Genomic DNA, 13,662 nt, shown 5'->3' with positions numbered 1-13,662 from the left:
GTGCAAAAAGAGGATTACCTTGCATTAGTGTCTGCACCTTGTTACAAATTCCTGGGTGGTCTTTTCTTCCCCCTTCCTACCTTACAGAAAGTGTAAGAAAGGAAGAACTGCCCCAAAATGCGTTTAACAATTCTGCTTTGCAGACACGGACTACTTCTCACCCACAGGCTTCAAAACTCATCACATATCGCAACTGTATTTGCCAAGAGCTTTTGAAATAAATGACATTATGCCATCCACTCCAGCTGGTAAATGGAGTCACAAAGTGCCACACTAGCTCACGTGATGGCACTGAAGACAGACTTCGGAGTTTTTTACCCTGATGTGCTGTTACTCTGGGCCACGTCTGATTTTTTTTTTCTTTTCAAGCATTTGTATCAGAAAAGTACTCCATTAAGTCACTCATCCCACTGCATGTAATTATGTTCTTGTCTTGCAGAGATAATAAAAGCTTCTGGGAATTCCAGATATTTCTACATAAAGCAGAGAGCGATCATTAAGCAGTGAATAATCAGGTGAAAAGCTACACAGAAGCAATTAGACCACAGGTACAAGGCCTAATTCTGATGGCAGTAAAAGGCCAGAAAACCAGAATTTTCTGCTTGTATAATTAACTGAGTGACTTTGTGCCCGAGAGTAGAGCACACAGCTAACCACACAAACTCTACCTGCAGCACGGGCCACCGAACACTTTGGAAACTCAAGGGAACACAAATGAAGACACTGAGGGGCTGCAGCGTCACAGGTATCTGCTTGCGGAGCATGACGTGTCAGGGAACCACTTGAGCCATAAGCTATCCAAAAATGTAAGACCTGGTGTAAAAGCATACTTTCCCCTTATAAACCGCTGAAGAAAGAAATCAGGCTCCAGCGTAAGGTAATTTTGATCTTGCAAATGGATTTTAAAAAAATAGGTAAGAAGAATTAAAAAATAAACCCAACCCCTAAAAATCTGTATGTGAATTTAATGGCCATCAAAGTAAAATTAGTTTCCCTTCCTTCTTTCTTCAGTTTTCCATTAAAGTTCTAGGATGGGCTTCTACCAGTGTGAATAAGTAACTTGAAAACACCAGCAGACAGCTACTGCAAATATACGTGTGCAAGCAGAATGCACTTAAAAACACACCTTGTTTTTTAGACGATGGAGTTTAATTTGTTCACGCTACCGCTCAAAGTAATCGGAAACTATCTGGCAGAATACCTGCTAAACTACAGCGAGGCCTTGTATTTCTAAAAAATTACCACCGTTCTATCACTTATCATTGAGAAAGGGGAGGGGGACAATTTCTGTACCAGTTAGGGGGACCACAGAGTAACAACAGAGCGGGTGTTGAGTTTACGCCGCCTGCCCTTTCCAACATCTCCCGCGGTCATGTTCGCTCTGCCTAGGGCGAGTAAAGTATATGCAAAGTTGAATGAATGCGAGCAGAAAACGAGCGTATGGCGGAAAATCTCTGCGTGTGAAGCGCTGCGGGCTGGGGCTTTCTTCCTCTCCTCTTGCAACGGACACACCGCACCTTCCTCCAGCAGGCGCGCACCTACAGACCCACGGCAGAGCCGCCGGCCCGCGCCTCAGCCCTCGGCCCGGCCGCCGCCGCCGGCCGGTTCCCACACCGGCTCACCGGACCTGCCTCCTCCTCCTCCTCCCCGCCTCGGATCCCGCCCTCACACCTGGAAGCGGCCCCCGCCGCCTCCCCGAGGCCCTCCTCGCTCCCCCCGCCACCCAGCTGAGGCGACCGCAGCCCCTCGCCCCGGCTGCCGGCGCCACCAGCCCCGGCGGGGCCGTTTCCCTCACGGGGCGCGCGCCCTCCCCGGACCAACGGCTTTACCGGCCGAGCCCCGGCCGCGGGGACACCGCCCCCCCGCCCTTACACACCCCCCGCGGCTCGTCCCACCGCCCCCGCCGCCGCGGGGGCTGCCCCGGCCCGCCTGACACCGGCGGGGACGGAGCCTCCCGACGCCGCGGCCGGGGGCCGGTGTGAGGGTGTGCGGGGCGGAGGGGGGCGGGGGGGAGATGAGGCCTCGGCGCGGCCCCGCGGGCACGGCCGGCGCTTGAGCGGCGGGACCGCGCCGCAGCCGCCAGGAGCCCGGCGGGCGGCGGGGCCCGGCCCGGGATCCGGGAGCGGCTCCGCCGGGTTTTGCCTCGGACCCGCCTCGCCCCCCCCCCCTCCCTCCTACCCTCCCTCCGCGCGCCGTGGCGCGGCCGCTGTAACAAAGAACAGGCGGCATGGAGGAGGAGGCGGCGGCGGAGGAGGAGGCGGCGGCGGCGGGGCCGCAGCCGCCGCCGCCCCGGGGAGCCCTCGCCGCCGCTCCCCCCGCCTCGGCCCGGCGCGCCCTGGGGAGCGGCGGGGCGGCGAGAGGAGGAGCGGCGGGCTGGGCCGCGCGGGCCGGGCGTGGGGCGGCGGTCCCGCGTGGGGGGGGGGGGTGTCCCGTGCGTGGGCCGGGGCGAGGGAGGGGGGGGCGGCGGTCGGGAGCGCGGGGAACCGGCGTTACCTGCCTGGGGAATGGCCAGACCCGGATCGGATCCGGACTCCGGGTTCCGATCCGCTCCGGAAACCACGCGCCACCGGAAGCCGGCGCGGCCGGCCGCAAAGCACGGCGGGAAGTGTAGTCCACCGCCGGCGGGGAGGGCGGCGGCGCTGTCCCGCTCCCGGCGCCTTCATCGCGCTGGCTCGCCCCTCTGAGGGCAGCGGTCTGCGCGGCGGCGGCGGCGGGGTTCCCCCAGCCGGGCCCGTTCCCGGCCGGGTCCCCCCGTACCGCCTTCCGCACCGCCGGCGCGGCGCTCCGGCCTTAGGCTGGGCTGGAGGAGGCGGGTGGCTGCCATTGAACTTGGCGTCGCACCCAGGCAGCACAGCCTGCGGTTGTCCCGCGTCCTCCCGGAGAGCGCCAGCCGCGAGGGAGGAGTCCCAAAGCGGCCTGTCAGGAGGCGTTAAGGGCTGACAGAAACGCCGCCCCGGGCACCTGGCAGGCTGTGGGGCCTGTGGTTTTTCCCCAGCGAAGCCCCGAACAGGTAAGTACCTGAGCGCCCGTCTCCTCCGCACCTACGCCTCGGCGAGGCTAAGGAGTTCGGCGCTCCCCAGTCTCCTCAGCCCTGCGTTACCAGGGTGTTCTCGGGGCCCAGCGCTGCTGTGCGAGATAGCAAAGGGCACGGCCATGCACACCCTTCGGGAACAACCAGCAATGCTTTTTTTTGGATATATATAACGGGCTACCGCTGAGACCTGGTGCCCTGGAAACAAAGGATGTGGACTCGGAGCCCTTGGCTCAAGGGGTTTTAAACCCCCAGTTCGGGTTACTGCGGTGCTCGCCCCTCTCCCAACTGAAGGGTGCACTGGGCAGCCACGAACACCCCTTCAGAGGCCAGGGCCAGGAGGTGCTTATGGTTTTTGTGTTCAAGCAAGATGCCTCAACTTTTTCCTCTGGCAAGAAGTGTCCCTTACAACGGAGTCCCCCCTAAGCCTTATGCAGTGCTGCTCCCTGCCGCTGTGGTGTGACTGGCCAGTCTTCACAGTAAGAGCATCCCCAAAGATTCAAAGGCAGCAGCAGCTCTGTCCTCTGCAGGCGATGTGCTCTTCTGACGGCTGTATCTGTAACAGTTGGCTAAGGCCAGGCCCTTTCTCCCTTCTCACCTTACCCATCCCACATGCCCTTCTGCACAAATACCCAGTTTCAAGAGGGATGTGTACAGAGTATTGTGACTCTCTTCTTGTTAAGTGCTTGGGTAAACTGAAACAATGCAGCATTTGAATTTTGAAAATGTTGCTTCTTGGCAAAACAGCGCTACTTTAAGTAGGGGGAACCATTTATTCTTTAAAAATGACTCCCCAGTAGTTTTCAATGAGCACAGGAGTAGTAAGGAGAATTTTTCAAGATCTAGCTGCATGTACAGGTCACTTACTTTTTCAAAGACCGAAGCCAACTGGCCTTTAGTTTTGTACAGTCTGCTTTTATTTTCCCTGTACATATCAGTGCATATTTCCATTCATGGTGCTGTCTTGGCCTCCACCTACGTTTCTCCAGCACCCAGTGCACAAGCGTGATTATCCTACTTGCAGTGCATTCAGTCTGTCAGAATAACTATTAACTAATTCAGAATAGTTTTCTGTACGTTTCCTAGCTGAAGCAGTCTGGATTTACAATGCATGTGAGTCTGGATCCTGCAGCTCCAAAATGATTGCGCTTTTTTTTGGTTTTGTCAGTATTCCTACCTTTCTGCAAAGTTAACATCAGATGGTGAACTTGCATCTCACACCATGCTCACTGGGGTAGAGATGAAAAAATGAAGATCCCTTCCATTCATTGTTTAAGAATGATGAACTGGAGGAAAGAGTATGGTGCCAGACTTTGTGCTACATCCATTCCTGCTCTTGCTCTGATAGGTCTTGTTACTTTTGCTAGTGTACACGAATGGCATCGCACAAGTTAAAAAACCTCACCCAAGATTACAGCAGGAAGGAAAGGTAAGGTTTTTTGGGACACTATTAGGAAATTTCAGCTACGCACTTCAAGAATATGAAATAAACAGGCATAGAAACGTGGGTTGTAACTCCCAGTACGGTAATATACAATTTCCTTGCAAAAGAAGGTACAGCATTCACTTTGCGAAGGGAAATAAAAACACTACTGTGGCTATTTTCATGTGAATGCCTCTTTGGTTTGGTGTTTTTTTTTTTCCCCTCAGTCTGGTAGGGCTTTGTGGCAGCATTAATTTAGAACATAACTTTTTCGGTAAAACGATCACAAGAGAAGCTTATTCCCAGGCTGTGCTCATGTTAATACTGGTGTCTTCTATATAGGATCTAGGCCCTAACACTCCTCCCCCTTTTCCCCCCAAATTACAAATGGTTTCAGGATAATACAACATAACTGAGAGAAAAGACGACGAATCACCACGATGAGTTCCACAAATCCTTTTTCCATTAGATTCCCACATTCCATGTTTCACGCAATTTCTCGAGGAACAAGAAGGGGCTACCTGATATGGCCAGAGTTATCAGAAACAACCCACAGTGTCAGCACAGCGTAGGTGGAGAACTCTGCTCCTGAATAAACAGGTAAATGGACCGTGTTAAGCAACAGGTCAAATTAGCGAAGGAGAGTAGAAAACCATCTGTTACGCTTGGCTGACTAGGTATGTAGGACAGCACACTACACAGAGACAATTGGCTTTTATTGTATGTACAGCAGTAGTTATTTCTTTAAAAAATCCTCTTTTCAGGCTTTTTAGGGATATAATAAAGCTGTACATCATAGATGTCTTAATTGCACCAACTTAATTTTGTCTACACACAGAAAAAAGAAAAAAAAACCCAAACAAAAAACCCACGACAGAAGAAGTGACTATCACAGTTGAATGCTAGAAAAAAATGTTTTACCCCCACCTGGAATATCAGAGCGTAATACGTTATTGGGAAATACAGAGTTACAGTGTTGGAAAGACTTCAGACCCATCCTTCCCAGCTATTTTCACACCATGCCAGCATCTTGCATAGTAACAGTTTGGATATCCTGAGTGACATGATATTATTCACCCTTAACTTAATCACCCTTGTTATATAGTTAATCTTGAGTTGTTTGTCACCAAGGCTGTGGCTTAGCAATGTACAGAAGCATATGCTGACTTCAAACACATGAATAAATCCACTTAGGTCCTGTGGAGGTCAAAGCATGAGGTCAGCTGTTGCTACTCACGCTGGGAATGTCTTAGCCTGGAGGTACAGTACACTTAATTCTATACCAGGATAAGCACTTATCTCAGACTTCAGCTCTACAATTCAAAAACTGCAATAAACTAAAATGAAAAAGCCATGCGGCTCCCACCTTCTATAGAGCTCTTGCTCCTTGTAACACCTTGAGCTACCAGAGCTGAGAAAAGATGTTAAAACAAGAGCAAGACTCTTATTTTGCTTCCCCATACACATTTGGTAGCATTTTACATGGTCGACTTCGCTTCTTCATATGATACTTTGCATATCAAGAACACCAAAACTTTACAAGAAATACACAGCAGAAAGCTTTCACTTGAAAACCACCTAGAACCAGCAAGGAGATGCAGTACCAGGAAACGCTGTAAAATTTCACTGATCCTCAAAACTGCTATCATTGCCAGGCAATAGAACACCTCAAAAAAAGCAGCACTGTAAGCCAAGTCCTCTCAAGAGCAAGACAGTAACTACAGGTCTGTATGACCTGGAGCCCCAACCTCTCTCCCAAAGAAAGAACAGGGGAAAAAGAAAATCTAACAGAAAGCATAAGAATAAAGCCCAGTATTTATGCCTGCACAGTTTATGACCCGTCCACTAAGCTGAAGAGGTTTGCCAAAGGTATTTTGCTTTTTAAATGAATATGAACTTTTTTTCCAGTATGGCATTCCTTCTCCTTCCTGCCACCTAAGATTCACAAGCTTCATATGTAGTTAGGAGTGAAATGACTCATTTCTTCCTGGGGTGAATTGGATATGAAATACCAGTGATCTAGGGATAAAGCACCTCCTCCTCTTTAAAGTGACTTTTAAAGTGATCTCAGTCACTTTAAGAAAGTTACCTAGTTGGTATTCACACTTGAGATATTAGGTAGTTTTTATTGCTTTAATCTACAAAGAAAAATCTAATTCTTGTACTACTTGGTCAAAATTGACACTAAAGCCAAGGCAAATCTTGGTTAGGTAAGGATGCAGGTCGTCTCCATCAAGGCAAATGAAAAGCTAAAATGCTGTAAAGCAAAACAAACTGCAGACACAGATTAAGAAGGTTCGATTATGGGCAGAAAAATTCCTTTAGAAAGGAAAAGCAAGCTTTCATCTCTTAGTCGTCATAAAATAAATACCATGCCTTCTTTGCTGTACAGAACATCCAGAAACACTAAAGGGTAAGAAAAGGGGCAAAAAGGAAGAAAGATTTCACAGGTTGTTTCCAAGCTATTGTTCTGAAGTAATTAAATTGGAAGGCAGAAACCAAGAAGTTTTCAGTGTAATTATCATGCAGAGATTTGTTCTACTGTTAAAACGTGTAGTTATTAAAATTATGAAGACTGCAAAACACAAAAGAGCAAAATTATTTCCTCCAGCATCCTTCACACAACTGCACAGGAAATATTCAGCAGCTGACAGGATACATCGCAGTGTTAGTTATGGCATTTTACAAATCCAGTCCTCCCAACCCAAACCTGCAGCACAGCTCCCACTGGTTGTCAGGACCCAACTCACGCTGACTTAAATACTAGCAACACAAAAAATGTACACAGTCAGATCTCCTGATCTTAAATGTCAACCTAATCATCTCAGAAGGGGGGAATGGGATTCAATATTGTGGGCCTTTGGGGTTGTCACAACTGAGCAACTCAATTGTTCCTTTGTGTTTACTATCTTAGCTTGTTTTTACAACAGGACATAAATTATTTGTAGAGGAGTAGGAAGAGGTGAGGAACACACCAGCCAGATATAGAGGTCAAACATCAAACCAAACGATGTTTATTTTCCTGAGGAGTGAAGGCAATTAAAAAACAAGATTCCCTTTTTACCCCAAATGCCTTGCTTTCCTCATCTTAAGAATTCGTTCTCTCTCAATATATGCAAGCCCAAACCTTCACACAGTTTGCAGTGTAGAATGTTCTCGGTTCCCACCATCAAGATATGCATTTAGGCAATCACCAAGACCTTAAGAAAGAGGAACCAAAAACCCACTTCTTCATTGCGTATCTGTTCTTTGGGGTAAGCTACGAGCAAATCCTACTCCTGTATTCTGCAACTTATTCAGTGTTATTTCCACCCCATTCTACAGTACATGATAAAGCTTCCATAAATTAAAATCCCAGTTCAGTAATTTAAGCAGACTTCAAGTAATGTTACATGCTCCTTTTACCTTCCCAATTCCACAGCTCTTCAGTTTTAGTGTAAGGGGGTGCCACCCATGGAGCTCAGTCTCACTTTGATTTCTTGAGCTCAGTGACCAGTTGTGGTTTTCTCCTTCAGCAAACAGGTCTGAGCATTTCAAACATGGCAGGGATTTGACCCCCCACCCTTCCCCGTCATGCAAAGAGCCCCTACTAGAGTCAAGGGAAAAAACGTATGTTGAAGAGAATGTAACATCAGGTTTTTTAATGCTTGTATCATGAACCACTCTAGAACAAATGAAGAAACCTAACTTCTGCTTTGTATTAAATTAACAATAAACAAAAGTGTTCAAGCACATTCAAGCAGGACAAACCTGTATTACTGAACTGGGATTTCTAAGCACGTTACAGCCCTAGAAGACTCATTTGTAACCAATTTTCAAAATACAGAGTATTAAAATGCCTTCAAGTGTTTTCATAATAAGCAGCATGCTTAAACATACAACTATTTGATAGTCTGGACTGCTGTACTACCACAGTGATTTTAGGAGGTTCCGCATAAACAGTCGTTTTAAACAGTAGGCTCAGTTAAAAGACTTTGACAGTTTCTTTCTTCTAATATTTTCTTGGTAAAAAAGAAGCCCAAATGCCTCTACTTTTATATTCTTTGTAAAAGCATTTACCAAGGAAGCTAGAGTCCATCAGAAGTTTTGGAATGTGTTTCTCTTCTTCAGTGACTTTCTATTTTTGAAGAATGGTTTAAGTTGAAAGCCCAAGTATCTGCCAAAGTGTAGGATGTCTTAAGGGGAGGAAAGGGGGTGGGGGAAATCACTGTTGGCAAAGCAGGCACAAATCTATCATCCATTCATGTCAGTAATTTAGATGGAATGGATGTTTTTCTTGGCTAAAGAGAACAGGCTTGGTCCTTTGTCCTCAGTAGGAATGTAGATGATGGAAAAGTACAGGTATGCATGAAAGATGGTACCTATGAAATACTGACTGACATTTTACTCTTCTTAATAGCCAAAACAAGCCCAAACTATGCCTTTACTTTCATCAGTTTTTCCTTTTAATTTAAAGGAGCCAGCTGCAATATTTAATGAGGAAAAAAAAGTTAAAAACCTCACCCAACCAACCACTCACCACATGACAACACTGGTAGATCTAGAAACTGAAAGATGACTAAGGGAATTGTTATTATTTTTTAAAAAGCTCTCTTCACAACTGTGTTTTCTAAGATCTCGGTGGCAAGTGTTTGGCAAGTAAAACAATGTCTAATGAAAAGCATTATAGGGTTAAATATCTCTATTCATCACTTATTGCTCCTAGCTTTGCATTTGATATGATGGCTAATATACTTGTCTAACAAGTACTTGGGAGAAGGAATTAGAGCCCCTAAGATAGGTTTTTGCATTAGCAGCGCAGCTTCTCACACAGGGAAGAAAAGCTACATATAAGAATTTGTAAATGTTTTGTTTGTGAGTAGACTCAAGTAGACTTTAAAAAAAGTTCTGTTTTTTTAAGCATAACTTATGCACAGAACATTAAACAATATGCTAGTATAAGTATTTGCATAATTTATTGAATTATGGCTAATATCAAAGGCATCTCTCCACCTACATGGACTGAGCAGTTATTACAGCAGGCTACAGTTACTACAGTAGGCTATCTTAATAAGCATTTTAGTTCTGCTTCTGAAAACTTACCCGTTTCCAAATTACAATACAAACTGGATCTGGGTCTCTCTTTTCCCTTTCAGCCTGACTAGAAAATCAAGTTGAGACTTGCATTGCTACTATTCCAGGCTGCAGTAAGGAAGCACAGTGGTATCTTCTCTCTCTTTAGTGGTTCAGTCATATAGCAGTATGATGTTTCAGTTCTTAGTTCCCCATTAATGTAAACTAGGTGCTTACATGCAGGTCCTCCCCACCTGCACCATTCCCCATCCTCCCTCATCTTCTACAATAAACCACATGGTCCTCCAAAAGCCATCACAATACAATTAGTACTGCTTGTATTTGGAGGAGCAGCTTTCTAATCAGAGAGAAAAAGCGTTCTGGAAAAATAAACAAAAAAGACAAGCTTTCTCTTTATTCCTGGACCACTGTATTAGTGAACATCATTTTATGCAAGTCATCATTTGTATTTGTATTCTCTAGTACTGCTCTGTAAACAAATGGTCAACTGATGTGCAAGTATCCCATCAGAGAGTGTTCAGTCTTACACGTATGGTTCTGCCGAAGCACCATTCAGTTTGTTCTTGCTTTTGTTTTTGGAAAGGAGTTTTCTGCTCAGAATACGTGAAAGCGTGCCTCCCTTCTTGCGCGTTTCCTCCGACAGTGGCTGCTGCAGGTAGACAAGATCGTTGTGCGATTGACTCATTCCTGGATCCTTCTGATGATGTCGCCGGCGGAAAAAGAGCTTCGCGCTTTTTTTCAAAATCCCACCTGCAGAAGCAAACAGCAGAGGTGCAGGACACTTTAGACAGAACAGGCTGCCTTCTTCTTGGAGCTCAGCTTTAACTTTAATGGCAGCACGACTGAAAAAAGCCTTGGTCTTAACATTTCCAGTTTAAGCATCACCTTGGTAATTATTCAATGTTAGAAAGCTAAGAGCATGGCGAGTCTAAAGCAAGAATATTGATGGTTTGTAACCTAGAGGCCATAATAGTATGAGTTCCACCTTGGAACAAGTGATTTCAGATACTGGTGAACACGAGCAATCGTCGTGCTTTCAGCCAGAGGCACACATACATACACTACATGCTACTGAATCCTCCTTGCCCTGCTGTTGATCCAGCTCTCTCCCAACTGAACACTGCTGAGAAATTCAGACTCCATGGAAGTATGTATTTCTCCACTTCTCCTCATTCCATGCAAGTATCATGCAAACTGAATCATGACATATGCATATACACACACTCGCACAGTTAGCAGAAATGTTCAGGAGAGAAGAGCTCACATATATTGCTAGAGGAGCACTAAAGAAAAAAGGAATTATTCCTTCAGTTCTTTCAGAAATGATGCTGTTGAAAAGGAAGGAAAGCTACTATGAAATATGCCTACGAGCGATCAAATATTTATCCTCTGATTTCAGCTTCTAAAGTCAATCCACACATCTTGTGGAAGTCTCCTTCCTTACACTTTATTAGTTTCAAATGATCTTCTGAAAGCTATGGTTGTGGTCAAACATACACATGCACAGCGTTTGGTGTGGGTTGTACACTGGGTTCTCACATGTCAAACAGGCATATCCAATCTTTCCAATACAATAGAAGTACAAAGTATTTTATAAAAAGGATGAAGCAGAGGAAGTAATGCTACTCTTTGTTGTTTCAGAGATCAAAGGAGCTGAGAAGAAAAGATTAGCCTGTGATGCGCAACATGAAAGCGGCATTTTAATTTGAGGTGAAGGATACTGTTGGTGCCGGAGAACAGTACCTGGCAATCAACCTGCATGCAGTAGGCCCATACAAGCCAGGCAGCACGTATTCTACACAAATTCGGTAGCACCACCTAGAGTAACAATCACGAAGCATTTGCTATTTTAAAATCCTGTTAGGAATAGGAATTCACTTCAAGCAGATTAAAAATAACATTACAACTACTTCCAACAGGTTCAGAAATTTGCTCAAATCCCTTTTGCCGTAAATTAAGTTGATTCATTTTGTTGTATTCCTTCCCTTGATTCCATGTCAAACCTATTATGCAGCCAAGGCAATTGCAGCTGTCATCTCACCAGGGGCTCGGGACTCATGTTGCCAACACCGGCCACCAGTACTCTTCTCTCTTTGCAAGCTCGGGTTGTTTTTGCAGCCACCGTTCTGCCAAATTCCACCTTCCATTTCCATGTGCACACGTGTGCCTGATGTGTAAGGCAGCTCGGCTGCAGCTGGCAAGGACACTGCTCCAAGCTACCAGCAACACTCAGCCTGGTGTCAGTACATCAGCCCCATGTTAAAATAGCAGCACTTTTGTGGAGAATTGGGTAGTGGTGTTGTCCAAGCGGCACAAGCCAATTTGAACGAAGGAGGACCCAGGTAGCAAGCCAACACAGGAGCCTTCTGGCAGTCAGACTAGTACGTGAGGACAGTCATCTCCCTGGCAAAGCTTCCACACCTTGTTCCTGCACCACTATCAGGTTTCCCGATGCTTTCTCAGTTCAGCTATTAATTCCTGTCACCGCAAGGTCTTGATTCTGCTTTTCCGCCCATTGCAAATGGATACAAAAAGCAACACACAGACCAATTCTTTCATGCGATAGTGTGCAATAGCTAGAATCACGTATTTGTCCCCCCAGGACTTGACACAGGCTGCGTGTCATTTTGCACAGCGACAGCTGCAGAATAGGTATTTCGTGGCAGCTCTGCTGCAAGCAGCCAGATGCTTCTTTGTTCAGACCACAGCAGTTACTAACACATGCTGGGGTTTATTACTTTGTATTTTAAGGACTAAGCACTCAGCACCTGGGAGGATATTCCAGCATGTTTTGCTGCTGCTGAGTCTTTTCTCACAGGGCACGATGGGATTGAAGCAGAAGTCAGCTGAAAGCAACTGGAACTCATGGATTTGAATCTTGACTGCTCTCCCATCACCCTCTGATTGATCTTTTTGGCAAGGCAGTACCACTTCAAGCTGTTGTCAACAGCATAAAAGAAACAGTGTTCAACCCCATGATACTGACAGTTGTTAATATGCAAAGGCTGGGGGGGGATTGATGAGGCCTTGCTGCTGCGCGGCTTTTGTTTTAGCAGTCAGCTGTTCTGCCTGGCAGTCTTGGCAGCTGCAGCTGAAGCTGTGCCAACAGGAGGAGTAGGACAGAAGGGTTTGTCCATAAGCAGCTATTTAGTCCTATCCATTCAGACTGATTTCCCATACTAGGAAATAGAACCGAACCAAGAACGCTCCAAAAATTGTGTCGGTGGCCTGGGACAACTCACTGCAGCTGAATAACTGCAGGCAGTGCTTCCCTGAGAGCAGCACAGGCTCAGCACAAGCAGCAGCCCCCCGACATGAAAGATCCCTGTGTTTTCAGAGATACTGAGGTCATTGCTACCTGGAAGCTTGCCACATCCCCCCTGCCACCCATCAGTCTCTAGCCAGTTTTGTACGTGCTGCCTGACAGTGGCTCCAGCTGTTGTGGAGGCATGCACCCCTGCTAAGAAGGCAGGGCAAATCACAAGCTTGGCAATGCTCGTGCTATTTGCATGCTTACTTCTTGAGTTCAACAGGATCCATATGCCAACTCTGCCCCTAACACCAAGAGATAAGCAGAGAGCATGTCAAGAGTGCTATACAGACTGACTTGTCTTCATAGGCTCCTCTGCACTAGTTTAGGGTGTTCTGAAAATGCTTGTGGGGCTGGGATCACTTCTGAATCTCATTTTTGTTAAAGGAAGATTTCCTTCCACATCTACAAGGTTACAAATAGAGATCGCTTCTTTCCATTCCTTCCCAACTTCCAAAACAGTTTTGTCCAGGTGGTTTTGTAAATACCTGGTGAGGTCCTGGTAGCTCTACAAATTAGGCTAGAAAAGAGATCTAGAAAACTGTAAGCAGCAGGTTTTAAAATAAGCTTTCTGCGTACACATATCCAGTTATGCGGTCACGCACGGTTTGTGTGAGCAGAATTTGACTGATAACCAGATACTACAGGAATGGGCATGATGGAGAGAGATCAGGAATGTAGAGCACCCCTCCAAGCCTTTCTTGCTGTCCATTCTGTGTGACCCATGTGGACAGCACGACCACCAGAAGAATGACTTCTTACAGCAGACTAGTCTGCTAAGACACCTAAGCACAGGAAGGTAATTTTGGAGGGAGGAAAGAAATG

The 13,662-nt window shown here is 46.4% G+C and overlaps 2 protein-coding genes across 10 annotated transcripts in view; both read right to left on the bottom strand.

The window, feature by feature from the left end:
* Positions 1 to 2,573, bottom strand: part of PRDM15 (PR/SET domain 15) — a 41,362-nt gene extending 38,789 nt beyond the window's left edge. For 4 of the 6 annotated variants that reach the window (XM_052794697.1, XM_052794701.1, XM_052794702.1 and 1 more), the window contains exon 1: positions 2,494 to 2,573. The gene's annotated coding sequence lies outside the window, so the exon portion shown is untranslated. Of the gene's footprint in view, positions 1 to 18; positions 1,546 to 2,493 lie in introns of those variants that run through there. The other 2 variants (XM_052794698.1, XM_052794700.1) reach the window with 2 other exon arrangements.
* Positions 2,574 to 5,153: 2,580 nt separating this feature from the next.
* C2CD2 (C2 calcium dependent domain containing 2) overlaps positions 5,154 to 13,662 on the bottom strand; it is a 41,205-nt gene continuing 32,696 nt past the window's right edge. For 2 of the 4 annotated variants that reach the window (XM_052794706.1, XM_052794709.1), the window contains exon 14: positions 5,154 to 10,277. In XM_052794706.1, the coding sequence (XP_052650666.1) occupies positions 10,051 to 10,277 (227 nt within the window). In that variant the 3' untranslated portion in view covers positions 5,154 to 10,050. Of the gene's footprint in view, positions 10,278 to 13,044; positions 13,083 to 13,662 lie in introns of all 4 variants that reach the window. The other 2 variants (XM_052794707.1, XM_052794708.1) reach the window with 2 other exon arrangements.

The sequence above is a fragment of the Harpia harpyja genome, chromosome 8 (assembly GCF_026419915.1).
Source record: "Harpia harpyja isolate bHarHar1 chromosome 8, bHarHar1 primary haplotype, whole genome shotgun sequence".
NCBI classification, from domain to species: Eukaryota; Metazoa; Chordata; class Aves; order Accipitriformes; family Accipitridae; genus Harpia; species Harpia harpyja.
Note: the sequence above shows the minus strand (reverse complement) of the source record. Positions and strands in the feature narration are given on the sequence as shown.